Raw genomic sequence first — 16,663 nt, 5'->3', positions numbered from 1 at the left:
CTCTTGCACAAACAATTACTACTCAGATAAGGTATTGGCGGGTAGGTGTCACCTTTGGACTCCCATCATCAGTTTTCTAAGCACTCCAAATGTCTTGGATTTTGATAGCAAGATTTGTATGGGGAACAGGTCTACTACATGTCCTTAAGATAACGTTAATTGGCCAGCCAGCATGAAATCGCGGTTGGGGGCCAATCGCAGGCGGCGGTCCGTTCCCCGGCCCGCCCACCACGCGCGCCTGACCACCCGAAAATCCTGCCCATGATCTCCAGTTTGCACATCCACATTATAGCACAGTTGCGATCAGGACCACACTGTGCACATTATCGCTTTTCATTTTTGGGATCCAGTGAACCACACCATTTGGTAAAGCCATTTCTAATTTCACTACTAGAGTTAATATTCTGTCATGATGCTGGTTTAAAATGACTGTTCACACTTACATTGTAACTCACAAGACAAAATGGGGAAGTACTTACCCTCACTCCTATTACAATAGTTTGGTTCAGTCCAAAGTATTCGAGTGATGTTACTGTGAGTGCAGAAGAGCCAGTTCTGGGTCCAGATGTCAAGACACCATGTCCATCCTCCATTATGACAGACTTATTATGAGGACATTTGCGCACTTCATAGTTGACATAGGCTTTGCCAACCCTGTTGATTCCAAAAAGAGAACTTCAAAACTATAGTTTTAGTATAGGTATATAGGTTTACTACAGGTACATGTATATCTGCTTCCGTGCTATACTAAACATCTTATTGGGGTAAAAGGCTGATGTCAATTCAATTGATTTGTCAAGAGACACAGGGCAGAATTTTCATGGCCTTGTGAACTCTGTGATCAAGGTTAATTGGGGATCAAAAGCCCATACTACAGTGGGATTTTATGGAGCCTGCAAGGGCAGGAAACATGGCGTGCGGGGTGCTTGAATTAGGCAGGTGCCAAAATTTTGATTTGAAGATGGCGGGCTGAAATGCAGAGATTAAGTCAATGCTGGGCCTCATGCCGTCTTGGGGTGCATTCCCACTTGTAATACATTTGTATACCATGAATGCTCATTAGCGTGAAAACTTTTGTAATTACATCCTGCCTTCAAGTTAAAGTCAGCAGCACACAAGAATCTCGTGGCACTTGGTTCACGTTCATTTAAAAGTAGCGTGTGTCTAAGATCAGCAGTTTTCCTTGTTGAACTCTGTGGCACAAGGGAGGTGAGCAGGAGAATGGCAGCTTGCATGAAGGCTTGGAACTGGCAAGGGCGAGTCAAGGGCCATTTGTTGGGGGGGGAAGGGTGGTGGTGAAAGTTTGGGGTTTGGGTACAGGGAGGTGCAGAGAAGGGATGCAAGGGCAGTCAGAGGGTGAGGTTTGGGTGCAGGGAGGCATCACGGTCTATTGTGATGCTTGGACACCATGGAGAGAGACAATTTGGAGGGGACTGACACGGAGGTGGAGTTTAGTTTTGCAATAACAGTAGTAAGGGGTGGGGGAATGATGGTGGAGGGGTGTCTAAGGACCCTTCCAATAGGGGGAGGTGGTGGTGTAGTGGTATCGTCACTGGACTAGTAATCCAGAGACCCAGGGTAATGCTCTGTGTTCAAATCCCACCATGACAGATGGTGAAATTTGAATTCAATAAAAAAGATCTGGAATTTAAAGTTTAATGATGACCACGTTGATCCTCGTTAAAAACCTATCTGGTTCACTGATGTTCTTTAGGGAAGGAAATCTGCTGTCCTTACCTGGTCTGGCCTACATGTGACTCCAGATCCAGACCCATTGCAATGTGGTTGACTCTTAAATGCCCTCTGAAATGGCCTAGCAAGCCACTCAGTTCTCAAGGGCAATTAGGGATGGGCAATAAATGCTGATCTAGCCAGCGAAACCCCGATCCTAAGAATGAATAAAAAATAAAAGACCTGTGATGAATCTCGGACTTTGGGTGACCACTGGGGCATTCTGGCAGCGAGGCAGAGCCCCCCTGTAGCCTGTCCATAGCTGCAGCATGGTGGGTCCGTCATTAGGAACGGTGTGCCATAGTTGAAATTCTGCCCTATGGGGCTAACAGTCAAAGGGCTGTAATTTTCCCTGGTTTGATTAATTAGTGGCCAGAGGGCAGGCTTACTGTCCAATCAAGGATGGCGGGTGAATAGGAGGCCCACCAGCCCTGAAAAAGCAGCAGGCTTCCTGGGAGGGTGCCCCAAAATAAACAATTAAAATAAAAAGTGCCCTTAGCGTCTGGGCCACCATCGTGCATAGGGAACCCAAAATGGCCACCTGGGCTGCCACCAAGAGGCTGCCTTCAGGAAGCTACGCTGTTCTCTTGATGCCTCTGAAGGCTGACTGGAAAATTCCATTCAGCCTCTGACCATATAGGCCTCAACAGGTCCTGAATGAGCCTTAATTGGTCATCGGCTGCATAGGCCATGTCCCACATTCCGCCTCTCGGAAAGTGGTCTGTGGGCGAGATGGTGCCAGAAAACTGGCGTGCAATTCCGTGCCCACTGCCTCCGTGCTCACTTCCTCGAGGCCTAAAAACTCATCCCAAAAAAAAGCGATTTTCAATATTCCAGATACTTACATATTAAATATTGCCTTAGCATTCAATGTATGGGAGCTCTTAGCCAGTGTTTGGTGTAGGTTTGCAGCTTCTTTTTGTGGTCAGTTTAGCACATAATCCTACATAGGGTCATAACAAAATCCCATACGTGGGCTGGATTTTAATATGCTGTGGCATTAGGTGTTGCATTTGCAACTGTGCCACTCTGAAAATAGCAAATCTTAAAAGAAATCCCATGCTTTGCTTCATTGAGCCCACTTTATTTGCAAGTTTTTAAGCAACCACAGAAATAACATTTTATATACAATTTTAAATCGACAAGAAATGTAAGGAGGAAAACATTAAATTGTGCTGCTTTATGGGAAACCCAATTAAGAAAGAAAGCAAATGAGTAACCATATTGATGTGTTTTAATACATTTGTTGTCTGGTTTGGTCAACCCTGACATGGCCATGTTTATTGCCTTTAGAAGGCAGTTGTGAGCAATCACATTGAACTGTTGCAGCCCTTGAAATGATTATGGAAGGGAATTCTAGAATATTGATTCATTGTCAATGTAGGTATGGCGATGTCTAAGTCAGGATGGTGTTTGCCTTGGAGGGGAACCTGGAAGTTGTGGTATTCCCATGACATTACTCCACTTGTCCTTCTTGCTGGTAGACGGCATGGAAGGGAAGCGCTGTCAAAGCACTTCATCACTCCCATGATTCTTGTAGATGGTGGACAGGCTTTGAAAGGTCAGGTGGTGAGCCACTTGCTGCAAAGTACCCAATCTCTGTCTGGTTCCCATGGTGTTGATATTATGAGTCCACTTCAACTTTGGGTCAGTTAGTGATTCCCAGGGTGTTGATGGTGGATGGCTCAGCAATGTTAGTACTGTTGGTCACAGGGAAATGGCTGGGCTTTTTCTTGTTCAAGATGGTTCAAGAAGTGTCACTGATCATTTGTCAGTCAGTCCCAGCCTGACATGTGGCAGGATACAAGCATACCACATAAGTGCCTGTTAATGATGAGGTTATCCAGGTCCTGCTATAAGCTGCACTTGCTGCTTCAAGTGAAAGGAGCTGAACACTGGAATTGTTAGTGAGCAGCCTCCCACTTGAGCTTATAGACAGAAGATCATTGATAAAATAGCTGAAGATGGTTGCGTTGAGGATACTTCCCTGACAATAAATTGTTAATATCATGGTTTAGAATATATAGAAACTTGGTCATCATTACTCCAAGAAACAAACCAACTCGCCTAGAGGTCTCTAACTTTAGGTAGGAGTTTGGTGACATCAGCACTTCCTTTGCTGGTAGAGAGAGAGGCAAAAGTTGCAATATTCCAAAAACCTGCAGTGAGTAAAGGAAATTTCATTATTGTAAAAGTATCCTCATTAATCCGATCAACATGTATCCTCATTAGAACATAGAACCATAGAACACTACAGCACAGAAAACAGGCCATTCGGCCCTTCTAGTCTGTGCCAAAATATTATTCCGCTAGTCCCATTGACCTGCACCTAGTCCATAGCCCTCCAGACCTCTCCCATCCATGTATCTATTAATTTATTCTTAAAACTTAAGAGTGAGCCCGCATTTACCACGTCAGATGGTAGCTCGTTCCACACTCTCACCACTTTCTGAGTGAAGAAGTTCCCCCTAATGTTCCCCCTAAACCTTTCCCCTTTCACCCTAAAGCCATTAATCTGATCAACATGTACTTGTATTCTTGCATCACTCTGATGAGGCCAGAAAACACAATTCAGATTACAAGTGATGTGGTCAATTCTGAACAAAAAAAATGCAAAGGAACACGAAATTGCAATTATTTTTGAGCTTTTGTAAGAATCCTTTCCAATAAAATACATTAGCATTAAATAACTAACTGGATTCATGCCAGTAAGTGTGATAGAAACTATGTTCCGTTATTAATTATTTATCTTAACTATACTTATAGATTTTACTGAAGAAAATACATGGAATATGTAAAAATGCAATGTGCATAAGTGTGCTAGATTGCACTAATACTTCAGCAAAGATACATCAAAATGGGCCATCAGTTCTGCATCTTTTATGTTAGAAACTCACTTTTATCAGAATATAAAGTGTTGTTGGTCAATGGACTTTCTTTGCATACATTTTTTGATAACATTTATATCATAAATATATATTTAAAAAAACATAAAGCTATGTAAAAACATAAAAATCACACCCCTAGGCCATTGACCTTTGCAATATGGAATTAGTAAAAAAGCATCCGAGTTGATATGCTTTCTTATTCCTCTCTGGGATTCTAATAATCAACCTGAAATCAGAAATGGAGCCAAACTGCAAGCATAACCACACATTTAAGATCTCTTGTAATTCAGCATGCAAAACAACTAATGTATTTCACCACTTGAGAGTTGATCCCAAGTGGAGTCCAATTATTATTAAATTACAAAATCAATGTAAATGAAAACACAACATACAGAATTACCATAATCTGAATCTCATCAGAAAATCTGTCAGCATATCCTGCAAACTGTCCAGAAGATGGATTCTGTGCCTTTATAGTGACTTTCAAACCTGTTTTCCCTTCTGCTTTGCTGTACAGTAGCATGGCAAAGTTATGTTCTGCGGAAAGCTGTAAGGAAATCTATAAAACAAGCAGACGTGCTTCACAATGCAAAAATTCTTCATTGATAACAAAACGCTTATGAACTGTCATTCCTGTTGTAATATAGTCAATGAACACTTTTAGGACAATATTTTAAGATTCTTTCTTAAATACAAGCCAGAGAAGAAAACAGTTTCACTTGAAGGCTATAGAAGATGAAGAGAATTTAAATTTTGCCTATAAGGAGAACCAAACTTGTTTAGTATGTTCAATACTGAGTTGAGGTTTAAAAAGTAAAGAAAAACACTTGAGGGCAGCAGAGTGCTGCACCATATTAATGATCCATTGCAATACTCCTGTGCACCAAAGAGCAGGGATGGAAAGAAACTTTGGTGAAAGAGTCATCCAGGCTGCTCTTGTGCAAGCCCAAGTGTCTAGATCAATAATAGTAAATGTCTTCAGGCAGGTCACTAGTTTCTCCAGTCTAGGAAATGGTGTTTGGCCCAACAAAAGCTTGAGTGGGATGAAATTAAATGCATTTATAAATGAGGGAAAGTTAAAAGTCTGTCGCCAGGGACTAGAAGATAAAGCTACCTAATTTATATGGCCAGTCATATTACCAATGACCAAAACAAATGTTATTCTTTTTCTACTGCTGTTAGGTTCCATACCAAGGGTAGTTAAATATCCAGGTATTTTATGTCAGCAAAAAGAATCTGTATAAATAAAGACAACTTCAAAATTTAGAAATAAGTGGAGCTGCGATTTGACAAGAATGTTAGATATTCTGATTAATTATAAATACTGAATAACAATTTATACTTGACTGATCATTTAAGCCAAAACATTTGTTTTACAAATGAGGAAATAACAATTACCTCTGAGTGTCTGCTGACAAGCTCAATCACCTCCCGCTTTGTTGTTGTCCAGTGAAATGTCAGACCCGGTACTGCATTACCGAAGGAAAATGGAGTCTGGCAACTGGTGACCCCTATTGCATACACTGGCAACTGAAAAATTCAAATGTACCACATTTTACAACGTATGTATCAAACCATGTTAAGAATAAGGATTCATACATTCACCCAATTAGCTATTTATCCATAATGCTAATGAATAAAGAATTGATTTTGCAATAAAAGTGGTTAAATATTTAAAACTTAAAGGACAAGTACATCTTATTCCAATATTTTCATCAAAATATAATTTAGAATTCTTCTCTGTTTGTAAGATATTGTTGAGCAAAACATAGAATAGCTTTATGGTTATCTAATGTTCTCCTGTGCATTGTGGAACATTCTAGAGCTCTGGTCAAGGAAAATTACAAAATGACTCTGAGCAGTGTAAGTATGAAGCAATCTATTTAAGTTTGAATTATTCTGATCAAAAAATGTTAACATTGAAAAAGGTAATATATGTTGGACCCAAATTTCCTTGCTGTTTTTAATGGAATTGTGTATAGTGGCAGGGAAACCTCTACAGGACTGAAATGTGCAGACAGGTTTCCACTCAGTTCTGGCCACAAGGAAATGTTCAGGATCAGCATGTACCTTCAGGTTCTTCAACTGGTGATGTTGATTACCCACAGACTTGACAAGGGGGTTTGGCATTATAGTCACCTTGCCAGAGTGAATAACATCATGGAACCTTTTCCCGCGCTGAACAAAGTTCCGCCTCACCACACTTCATATATTCATGTTTTCAGCCGCCTCTATTCATGCCTGCTTGGTTTGGGCAGATGGTATTTTCCTATCATCTTCTGGAAAGAGGACCTCATTCCTCTTCCTCATTGCCTCAACCATCCAAGTCAATGTTTGCGAAGCACAGGTCAGCCCCGCCCTGAGTGCCAGCCCTCAGCAGCTCCTGAGATCCCTGGTACTTGCATTCTTGTAGATAAAACAAAAACAAAAATTGCTGGAAAAACTCAGCAGGTCTGACAGCATCTGTGGAGAGAAAGACAGAATTAACATTTCGAGTCCAGATGACTCTTCTTCAGAACTAAAGAGAAGTAAAAATATGGTGAAATATATACTGTTTAAGGTGGGTGGGACGGGTGAAGCTGGATAGAAGGCCAGTGATAGGTGGAGGCAAAGGAGAGATTGCAAAAGATGGCATTAACAAAAGGTCAAAGGGGTGTTGATGGTGGTGATACTGGCTAAAGGGGGTGCTAATGGTGACATTAAGAGTAGAAAACAGGATGAGCAAGTGCCAGATGGCCCTAGTGGGGGTGGGGTGGAGGGAGGGGAAGGTGTGGGAGAAAAGATCGAAATAGGCTAAAAGATGGGGATATAACAATGAATGGAAATAAATTTCAAAAATAAAAGTAATAGAAATAGGTGGGGAAAAAAAATATAAATTTAAAAAGTAAATATTTCAAAAAAGGGGATCAAAAAGGTGTGAGAATGGAGGAGAGAGTTCATGGTCTGAAGTTGTTGAACTAAATGTTAAGTCCGGAAGGCTGTAAAGTGCCTAATTGGAAGATGAGGTGCTGTTCCTCCAGTTTGCATTGAGCTTCACTGGAACATTACAGCAGGCCAAGGGCGGACATGTGGACAAGAGAGCAGGGTGGTGTGTTGAAATGGCAAGCGACAGGAAGGTCTGGGTCATGCTTGCGGACAGATGGAAGGTGTTCTGCAAAGTGGTCACCCAGTCTGCGTTTGGTCTCTCCAATGTAGAGGAGACCGCATTGGGAGCAGCGAATGCAGTAGACCAAATTGAGGGAAGTGCAAGTGAAGCGCTGCTTCACTTGAAAGGAGTGTTGGGGCTCTTGGATGGTGAGGAGGAGGGAAGTAAAGGGGCAGGTGCTGCACCTTCTGCGATTGCGTGGGAAAGTGCCATGGGAGGGGGTTGAGGTGTTGGGGTGATGGAGGAGTGGACCAGGGTGTCCCGGAGGGAACAGTCCCTATGGAATGCCGACAGGGGGAGTGAAGGGAAGGTATGTTTGGTGGTGGCATCATGCTGGAGTTGGCAGAAATGGCAGAGAATGATCCTTTGAATGTGGAGGCTGGTGGGGTGAAAAGTGGGGACAAAGGGGGCGCTATCATGGTTCTGGGAGGGAGAGGAAGGTGTGAGGACAGAGGCGTGGGAGATGGGTCGGACACAGTTGAGGGCCCTGTCAACCACCGTGGTTGGGAAACCTTGGTTAAGGAAGAAATGTCAGAAGCACTGTTATGGAAGGTGGCATCATCGGAACAAGTGCGATGGAGGCGAAGGAACTGAGAGAATGGGACGGAGTCCTTACAGAAAGCAGGGTGTGAGGAGTTGTAGTTGAGGTAGCTATGGGGATCAGTGGGCTTGTAACAAATATTGGTGGATAGTCTATCACCAGAAATTGAGACAGAGAGGTCAAGGAAGAGAAGGGAAGTGTCTGTGATGGACCATGTGAAAGTGATGGAGGGGTGGAAAGCAAAATTAATGCATTTTTCCAAGTCCAGACGAGAGTATGAAGCAGCACCGAAACAGTCATCGATGTACTGGAGAAAGAATTGTGGAAGGGGGCCTGAGTAGGACTGGAACAAGGAATGTTCCACATACCCCATAAAGAGACAGGCATAACTGGGGCCCATGCAGGTACCCATAGCATGGCTACCATGGTCTGTTTAAATTAGCCTGCACTTCAGCAGTCCCGCCTTCATTTTCCAGCCTATGCTTCAGCCAATTAAGAGCCTGTGCATTCAGGTGAGAATCCAATAAGTTTTGGTGCTGCAGTGCAGTGGTCTTAATTGCCACCTGATCTTTATATAGCCCTGTGAAAAGGGATGTAAGCTCAAACAATCAAGGGCCACATCTGCTGCACAGAAGTAAGATGGATCCTACAAGCCTCAATGTTCCCAGTATACTGGTCATGGCATTCAAGGCACCACTGCTAACAGTCATGACATAAATATAAGGATTGGGTATCGGTAGTTAGTGTCTAGGATACTGGAGGAGAACTGACAATAGCCAAACTGAGGGCTATAGCTCATGGGTCTATGAGCTGAATTAAGACCCTTGTTGTGAATACACATTCACTTCTGAAGGAGATGCTCAGCCACCATTCTGCATGACATGGAAGATGTTCCCGTGACAGCCTCATAGCTACAAGATTCCAGGTGGAATAATTTGAGACAAATTTTCACTAAGTTCTTTTCAGCTTTTGATGCAGGGGATGCTACAACACTTTCATTCTCAGCGTGAACATCTCATGAAAGGTGAGAAATCTCACAATGATCACGAGAGCAGCATAAGTTATCTTATGCCCTAATGACGAGGTCATCCTTGGAAGGCATAGTAGCCTTGGCAACATGTGGCTGCTGTGGAATGTGATTAACACTCCATTAGCACACATCCTCAAGCAATACCACATGTTGTAGTCCTTTCAACCATGGCTTCACCAAGTCAGTGAGCATGCCTGCTCTCAAGTGGCTGAAAAGCCAATGCATTCTTGGATGTACTCATGTCAGCATGACACTAGCTTAGCAAGGCAGCCCAAACAAAAAAAAGAAATCATCAATGGTTTGCGCATGGACGTCTCAGGAGGAAGCAGCATCTGGAGAACTCCATCTCTCCAACTGCCAGCTCTCATGGATGAATAATGCTAATAATGCAGAGGTATCATCTTGCCAGTGACCCCTAATAGACCTGTGCACATCAGGATGCAGTGTCCTTTGATTCTACATCATGCACCTAAAGCTGCGAGGTTTGTTTACATTGTCCTCAGAGAGTGCCTCACCAGGACCATGGTTTGATTAGTTACAAACAACTCGGGGCCCTGCATTTGTCGAAAACCTGCCAAGTTTCTGTCCTGGATTATCTTTGCATTAGGGAGAAACGTGGCCCAGTCAGTATTGACACAGCAGTCAACGACAACTTCTTCCCTTCATAGACCCTGCTGACGACTTAGGAGATGTGCAAAAGCATTGCTTTAAGAGCATGAGAGTCCTCGACATTGTCCAGCTCACAAAAGCCGATCTTTCTATACATCCTCTGTCGATGAGTGCACTGACTTCAGGCAATGACTTCCATATTGAGTTGTGTGTTGTGCCTTTACACCATGATCATGTAAAGCATTCTAAGCAGCCATCCAGGAGCAATGTCAGATCCTCACAGGTAAGGAGGCGGTTTCATCAAGATGAGTACACATCTCTGACATCACACATTCATACCCATCTTGTAGACAATTGTAATGTTCCCGGTTGATCCTTACTGCCCTAGTTCAGCGTCATACATGGGCAGAGTGGGAACAATGAATGGAATAACGTTTAGCCTTAAACGCGGAAATGATAGCCAGCTGCAGAAAGGCATAAAAGCCTATGGTCCTCGACATTTGATACTACTTTTTCCAAAAACTCACAGAATAAACGCTGTTGCAAAGAACACTTTGGAGAAACGGCTATAACGTTAGTCACAACAAATACTTGTGCCTTCCACAAACAGACATCAGTGCGACAGCAACAGGATAATCAATAATCTTGATGAGCAATTTTCCTGGGCCCAAATAATGTCTGCTGAGATTTAAGGGTGACAGGTGTACTATCATTGCCACACATGATGTACCTTTGCTGGTGTTGCAGCTGCTGAAATAAAGGCTGTGAGATTGTGAGAGAATTAATGCAACTGAAGATCCAGATGGGAGTTCACTGGTTGGACGGACACGGGGTGTGGTGGCACATGTTTGACTTTTGAATAAGCGCGGGACCTTCAATCACATAAATTAGCCATTGAAACTATCAGACTTGGAGACAGATTAATGCAAAATATATTGACAGAAGTGAAAAGTATACACAATGAGTGAACACCTGGGCCACCAGTGCGCATTCAAAACTTCTTAATTTTTCTAACCCTACTGCTAGATTAGATGTAGCCTCAACATCTGCAGCAGAGGTGCAGGCAACTTGCTGACTGCTATGCCCTGTTGTCTGAGATGACTTTGGCAGGCATTCTCTGGTGGCCCGAGGCCTTGAGGGCCCTGGTCTGCTAAGGGTCTCCTGCTCTGGGGCAGGTGCGTTCTCCTTGGCTTGACCTGCTAGTGTGGATGGGGTCACTGGCAAGGGGAATTGGAGCAGCAGGGCACCCTTGGAGTGTCCTGGGTGGATGCCCACAGAGTGCCTGACTAGCGTTCTCCTTTTAAGTGCCCAGCTGCCACCCTTCCAAAGAGACTTCGATGCACTTGCATGCCAGAGCCATGACATCAGACAGAAAATGGATGGACTCGTCCATCCTTCACTCCAATCTGCAGATGACTTCTGGCAATGCTGCCTGATATTCCCCTGCCTGCCTCTGCATCTCCAACGTTTCTTTTAGGGCCGATTCCAGAGGCTCGTCATCAGACTCAGCAGGGGCCTGGTTTCCAGCAGTCCTGAGTGTCAGAGACCTTGACTGTCATTGCCTCCACCAGTTGTGGACCCTTGTCAGTTGATCACCAGACTGTGAACCCAAACCTACTCTAGAACATGGTCCCACCCAGGTGCGTATATTTGCGCTGGTGGAGGGTGCAGTTGAACGCTGTGACGGTTCTTCATCAGATGGTAGGTCTGCTTTCTCATCAGAGGAAATCTGAGGGCTGGGGTTGAGTTGTCTGGAGAAGGATGTCCTTCCCCTTTTCTTCCTGGTACCTGGAATGGAGAGAAGAGAAAATTAGTGATTGACTAGGCAGCCTCATACATTATAGATTGTTGTATAGGTTTGTTCACTAGGTCTCACTAAGAGGTTCAGGGACTTGTAAGGTTGAACAGTAGTGTTTATTGGTAACATATAACTACTTACATATGTAGAAAATATAGCCCAGACTATGAGCTAACTCCATGATTATCTCTATACAGGTCTCTGCATAGTCTTTGACTGACTCAGGTCCATTGTCATGTGACCCTTTACATCGCACTGTGGGTGTTCTCCGATCCCACATTAACCTTTGCTACGTCAAACACTCTTATCGATCACTTACAGTCATTGTCCGCAAGCATTCAGTCATTATCCGCATGTTGTCGATGTATACTAGATGTACCCTTACTGGCTTGTTGGGGAAGGCCGATCTTGCGTTCTGCGCAAGAACGATCCCTATCCTCTCCAGCCAACTCTGCCGCCTGTTCCTTGAACAGTCGAACAAGGAACAGGAGTAGGTCAATCGGCCCATTGAGCCTGCTCCGCCATTTAATAAGGTCATGGTTGATTTGATAGTAACCTCAAATCTGCATCCTGCTTACCCCATTAACCTATCATCCCCTTGCATGCCAAGGATCTATCCACCTCTGCCTTAAAAATATTCAAAGACTCTGCTTCCACCACCTTTTCAGGAAGAGAGTTCCAAAGATTCACGACCCTCTGGGAGAAAAAGTTTCGCCTCATCTCCGTTTTAAATGACCGATGCTTTATTTTTAAACAGTGACCCCTAGTTCTAGATTTTCCCACAAAAGGAAACATCCTCTTCGCATCAACCCTGTTAAGACCCCTCAGGATCTTATATGTTTCAATCAAATTGCCTATTACTCTTCTAAACTCCAGCGGATACAAACCTAGCCTGTCCAACTTTTCCTCATAAGACAACATGCCCATTCCAGGTATTAGTCTGGTAAACTTTCTCTGAACTGCTTCCAACGCATTTACATTCTTCCTTAAATAAGGTGACCAATACTGTACACAGTACTCCAGATATGGTCTCATTAGTGCTCTAGATAACTGAATCATAACCTCACTACTTTTGTATTCAATTCCCCTCATAAGAAGTGATAACATTCTATTAGCTTTCCTAAGTACTTGCTGTACCTGCATACTAGCCTTTTGCGATACATGCACCCAGATCCCTTTGCACCTCAGAGTTCTGAAATCTCTCACCATTTAGATAATATGCTTCTTTTATTCTTCCTGCCAAAATGGACAATTTCACATTTTCCCACATTATACTCCATTTGCCAGATCTTTGCCCACTCACTTAACCTATATCTTTTTGTAGCCTCCTTATGTCCTCTTCACAATTTACTTTCATGCCTATCTTTGTGTCATCAGCAAATTTGGCAACCATCCCTTCATCCAAGTCATTTATGTAAATTGTCAGTTGAGGTCCTAGTACTGACCCCTGTGGCACATCACTCATTACGTCTTGTCAACCTGGAAAAGACCCATTTATGCCTACTCTTTGCATCCTGTTAGCCAGCCAATCTTCTATACATGCCAATATGTTACCCCCTATATCATGAGCTTTTATTTTCCGCAAAAACCAATGCATCAACTATCTCACTAGCCACTTCTCTTAAGACCCTAGAATGAAGTCGATCAGGACTCGGGCACTTGTCAGCCCGCAGCTTCAACAATTAACTCAGTCCCACTTCTCTGGTGATTGTAATTTTCCTGAGTTCCTCCCTCCCTTCCATTTCCTGATTTATTTAGCTGCTTCTGGGATGTTATTCGTATCCTCTATAGTGAAGACTGATGCAAAATACCTATTCAATTCATCTGCCATCTCCTTGTTTTCCATGTGTTGAAGAGTCATACGGACCCGAAACGTTAACTGTGTTCCTCTCCGCAGATGCTGTCAGACCTGCTGAGTTTTTCCAGGTATTTTTATTTTTGTTTTGAATTTCCAGCATCCACTGTTTTTTGCTTTTATCCTTGTTTTCCATTATCAATTCTCCAGACTCACTTTCTATAGTGCCAGTACTCACTTTGTTAACTCGTTTCTTTTAAAAAAATATTTGAAGAAACCCTTACTATCTGTTTTTATATTTCTGGTTAGCTTTCTCTCGTACTCTAATTTTTCCCTCCTTATTAATCTTTTAGTCATCCTTTGCTGTACCTTATATTCTGTCCAATCTTCTGACCTTGAGAGTCCTCAACTCCAGGGTCCCCTCTCCGGTTTGGGCTCTCTCCCTTTTGTCACGGGAGATCTTGTCCTGCATAAAGGCAGATGGATTGACTGTGAGCACTATGGATGAAAGAGCAGTTCAGAAGCATGCATACCTGTTGTGACTGCTGAGCCCTCCCCAGTAAGAGATTAAGGCGCCGTTTGTGCAGGATTTTACATGAGTTGGTGAGCTTAAAGTGGCTGGCAGTCAATCAGTGCTGATGTCCCATCTGCTGGTAGTGTGTGACATCCCTCTGGGCTCTAGCCCTTAGACTGCCTGATGCCCTTATGAGAATGAGTAGAATTTTCACTTACCCTGGCACAGCGGAGCAGATCATCATTTTGTGGCACTATAGGATAGTCATTTTTTGTTTGCCATGGGTGTCAACCTTCTTTGCAACCTCCTCCCAGGTCAGGTGGAAGGACCTCCTGCTCCCATCCCAAGGAAAGAGGACCTCCTGCTTTTCCTGGATAGCCAGGAGGAGAAACCCCAGGGAGGCTTTGCTGAAACGTGGTACTGGCAGTTTGGTAGTTCTCAATACCTTGGATTTCTTGTGCAACTGAACCCCTGGGCTGCTCCGAGTGCCTTCCTGAGTGCTGTTTAAATTGAGATAATGGCGGGGTGGACAAATCCCTGCCCGCACCCCCACGAGATTCGCCGAGCTCCTCATGGATGTATAATTAATAAGCTGAAAGTGGAAGATCGTGCAAGTTCAGCTGCCCTGCTGCCCAGCAGAAATCATGCCGACTTTCCTGCCCGCCACTGCACTTAGTCTCTGGAATGGAAAATTCCACCCTATGATTCAAATTATACATATATAATATGTTGTGTTCCGTGTTGTTTTGCCGTGAAAAATTAGTCATTCCTGCATTGAGCTATTTTTATAGAACTATACCTTATGAAAAATGCCATTTTATTTATAGTACAATCTTGATTTACGTGAAACATATAAAATGATTGCATTCTGTACCTGAGTTCCAGTCCTCAATCTAGTTACTGGAGCATGGATTTTTATCCCTTTTAGCTGAATCACGTTTACAGTCACTTCATCCTTTTGTCAAAACATAAAACTCAAGTTATTCTTAAGAGTGAATGTCACATTTATGTAGCCCTTTGGAAACTGTTGATCGACCTACGCAGCTTTGCAGCACACATACATCCCTGCCTTCTTAACAAAAATGCTTGTACACTATTTGAAAAACCAGTGCATGAAATGGGCACAGAATGACCACAGCACTCATAGGAGTTAGTCGCCTTTACTTATGTAATTTTTAGGTCTTCATTAAAAATCTACGGAATTTAAATAATAGCAGTCTGGTTTTTTAAATAAAACCTGCAAAGAAACTATGGAACACAAAGGGCACGATTTTAAGTGCGCCCACTGCCGGGTTTGCAGGCAGGGTGGCCCGTAAAATTCCCTGGGTTTCCTTCCCACCGCCTCCCACCCAGACCTGTCTGCAATTTCACAGGGGCTAATGGGCAAAGCTTAAAATGGTCCGGCCACCCTCACCCGAATTGAGGTCATTAAGTGGCCAATTAAAGGCAGGTTCCAGGACAGCCTCAATTATGAGGCAGGCAGGTTATCCCCTCTCCATCACCCTCCCCGCCCCCAACCACACTGGGGCCTGCCTTCTAGTCTCCATCACGGACCCTCTGCAATTACCTCCATCCTGACTCCAGAACTGACTTGCGAGACTGCTTGTAGTCTCAGCAGTGGCCACTGCTTCTGGTGGCACAACTGGGACTACAGACCTGCCAGACAATCAAACTGGCCAGTAACACTCTGCTACGGGACATCCTCCACAGTGAGGGGTGGGTGTCTCTTCGGGTGGCCAGGTGGGAAACCCCATCATCCTTTAAATTCTCCTTTTACAGCAGATCTCCGCTAAAAATTAGATGATGTGTTTATAATGTAGGTCTACCAAATCTGCCGTTCCTTCACTGTCGCTAGGTCAAAATCCTGGAACTCCCTCCCTAAAAGCACTGTGGGTGTACCTACACCACATGGACTGCAGCAATTCAAGAAGGCAGCTCACCACCACCTTCTCAAGGGCAATTAGGGATCGACAATAAATGCTGGCCTAGCCAATAATGAATAATAAAAAAAATGAGTTTCACATATTTCTTATTTCCTACTCATTAGAAATTACTGTACAAAGGCTTTACACCAAGGTAGAATAGGCTTAGCACGATAAGTGAAACACAGAAACGGATGTGAAGGTTGAACATATTCCTAATTCAAATTCAGACATCCTATCTCTGCCAAGTTTGCCAGAAGGACTGCTCCAAAACACTGACTGCCTTTCCCCACCCCAGGCATTTCTGACGCCTACCAGTGACATTCTTAAAACCACTGGAGGGAAGATCAAAACAACAGAAAACTGTTTTATTAAATATTAAATGTGTAATTTTGCCAGAATAAATAATGAAAATTAGTTATTTAAACAAATTGTACTTATTCTTGATATGAAACTGCAAGATGTGTGTACAGAAACACTGAACAATGCTTCAAGAATCACTAGTTAGATCATCTTTCTACAGTTACTGATATTTTTTTGGTAGTAGTATACAAAATCAAACGCAAACCTTCCAGTCACAGGTAACAGTAAAAATAAACGACACTCATTTGCTTTCGTTTGGGGAAAATTACAACAAGCCTCTGAATCATAAAATAAACTGATAATCCTCATCATCCATTCATGAGCCAA

General features: G+C 43.3%; 1 protein-coding gene across 1 annotated transcript in view; it reads right to left on the bottom strand.

Annotated features, from left to right (window-relative positions):
- Window positions 1-16,663, bottom strand: part of LOC144684288 (nuclear pore membrane glycoprotein 210-like) — a 165,074-nt gene that overhangs the window by 31,006 nt on the left and 117,405 nt on the right. Inside the window, exons 26-30 of the mRNA XM_078547916.1 lie at window positions 14,926-15,006; window positions 6,018-6,149; window positions 5,020-5,178; window positions 3,799-3,890; window positions 480-654 (exon numbers count right to left, since the gene is read on the bottom strand). Coding sequence (XP_078404042.1) covers window positions 480-654; window positions 3,799-3,890; window positions 5,020-5,178; window positions 6,018-6,149; window positions 14,926-15,006 — 639 coding nt within the window. The remainder of the gene's footprint in view (window positions 1-479; window positions 655-3,798; window positions 3,891-5,019; window positions 5,179-6,017; window positions 6,150-14,925; window positions 15,007-16,663) is intronic.

The sequence above is a fragment of the Cetorhinus maximus genome, chromosome 9 (genome assembly GCF_964194155.1).
Source record: "Cetorhinus maximus chromosome 9, sCetMax3.hap1.1, whole genome shotgun sequence".
NCBI classification, from domain to species: domain Eukaryota; kingdom Metazoa; phylum Chordata; class Chondrichthyes; order Lamniformes; family Cetorhinidae; genus Cetorhinus; species Cetorhinus maximus.
Note: the sequence above shows the minus strand (reverse complement) of the source record. Positions and strands in the feature narration are given on the sequence as shown.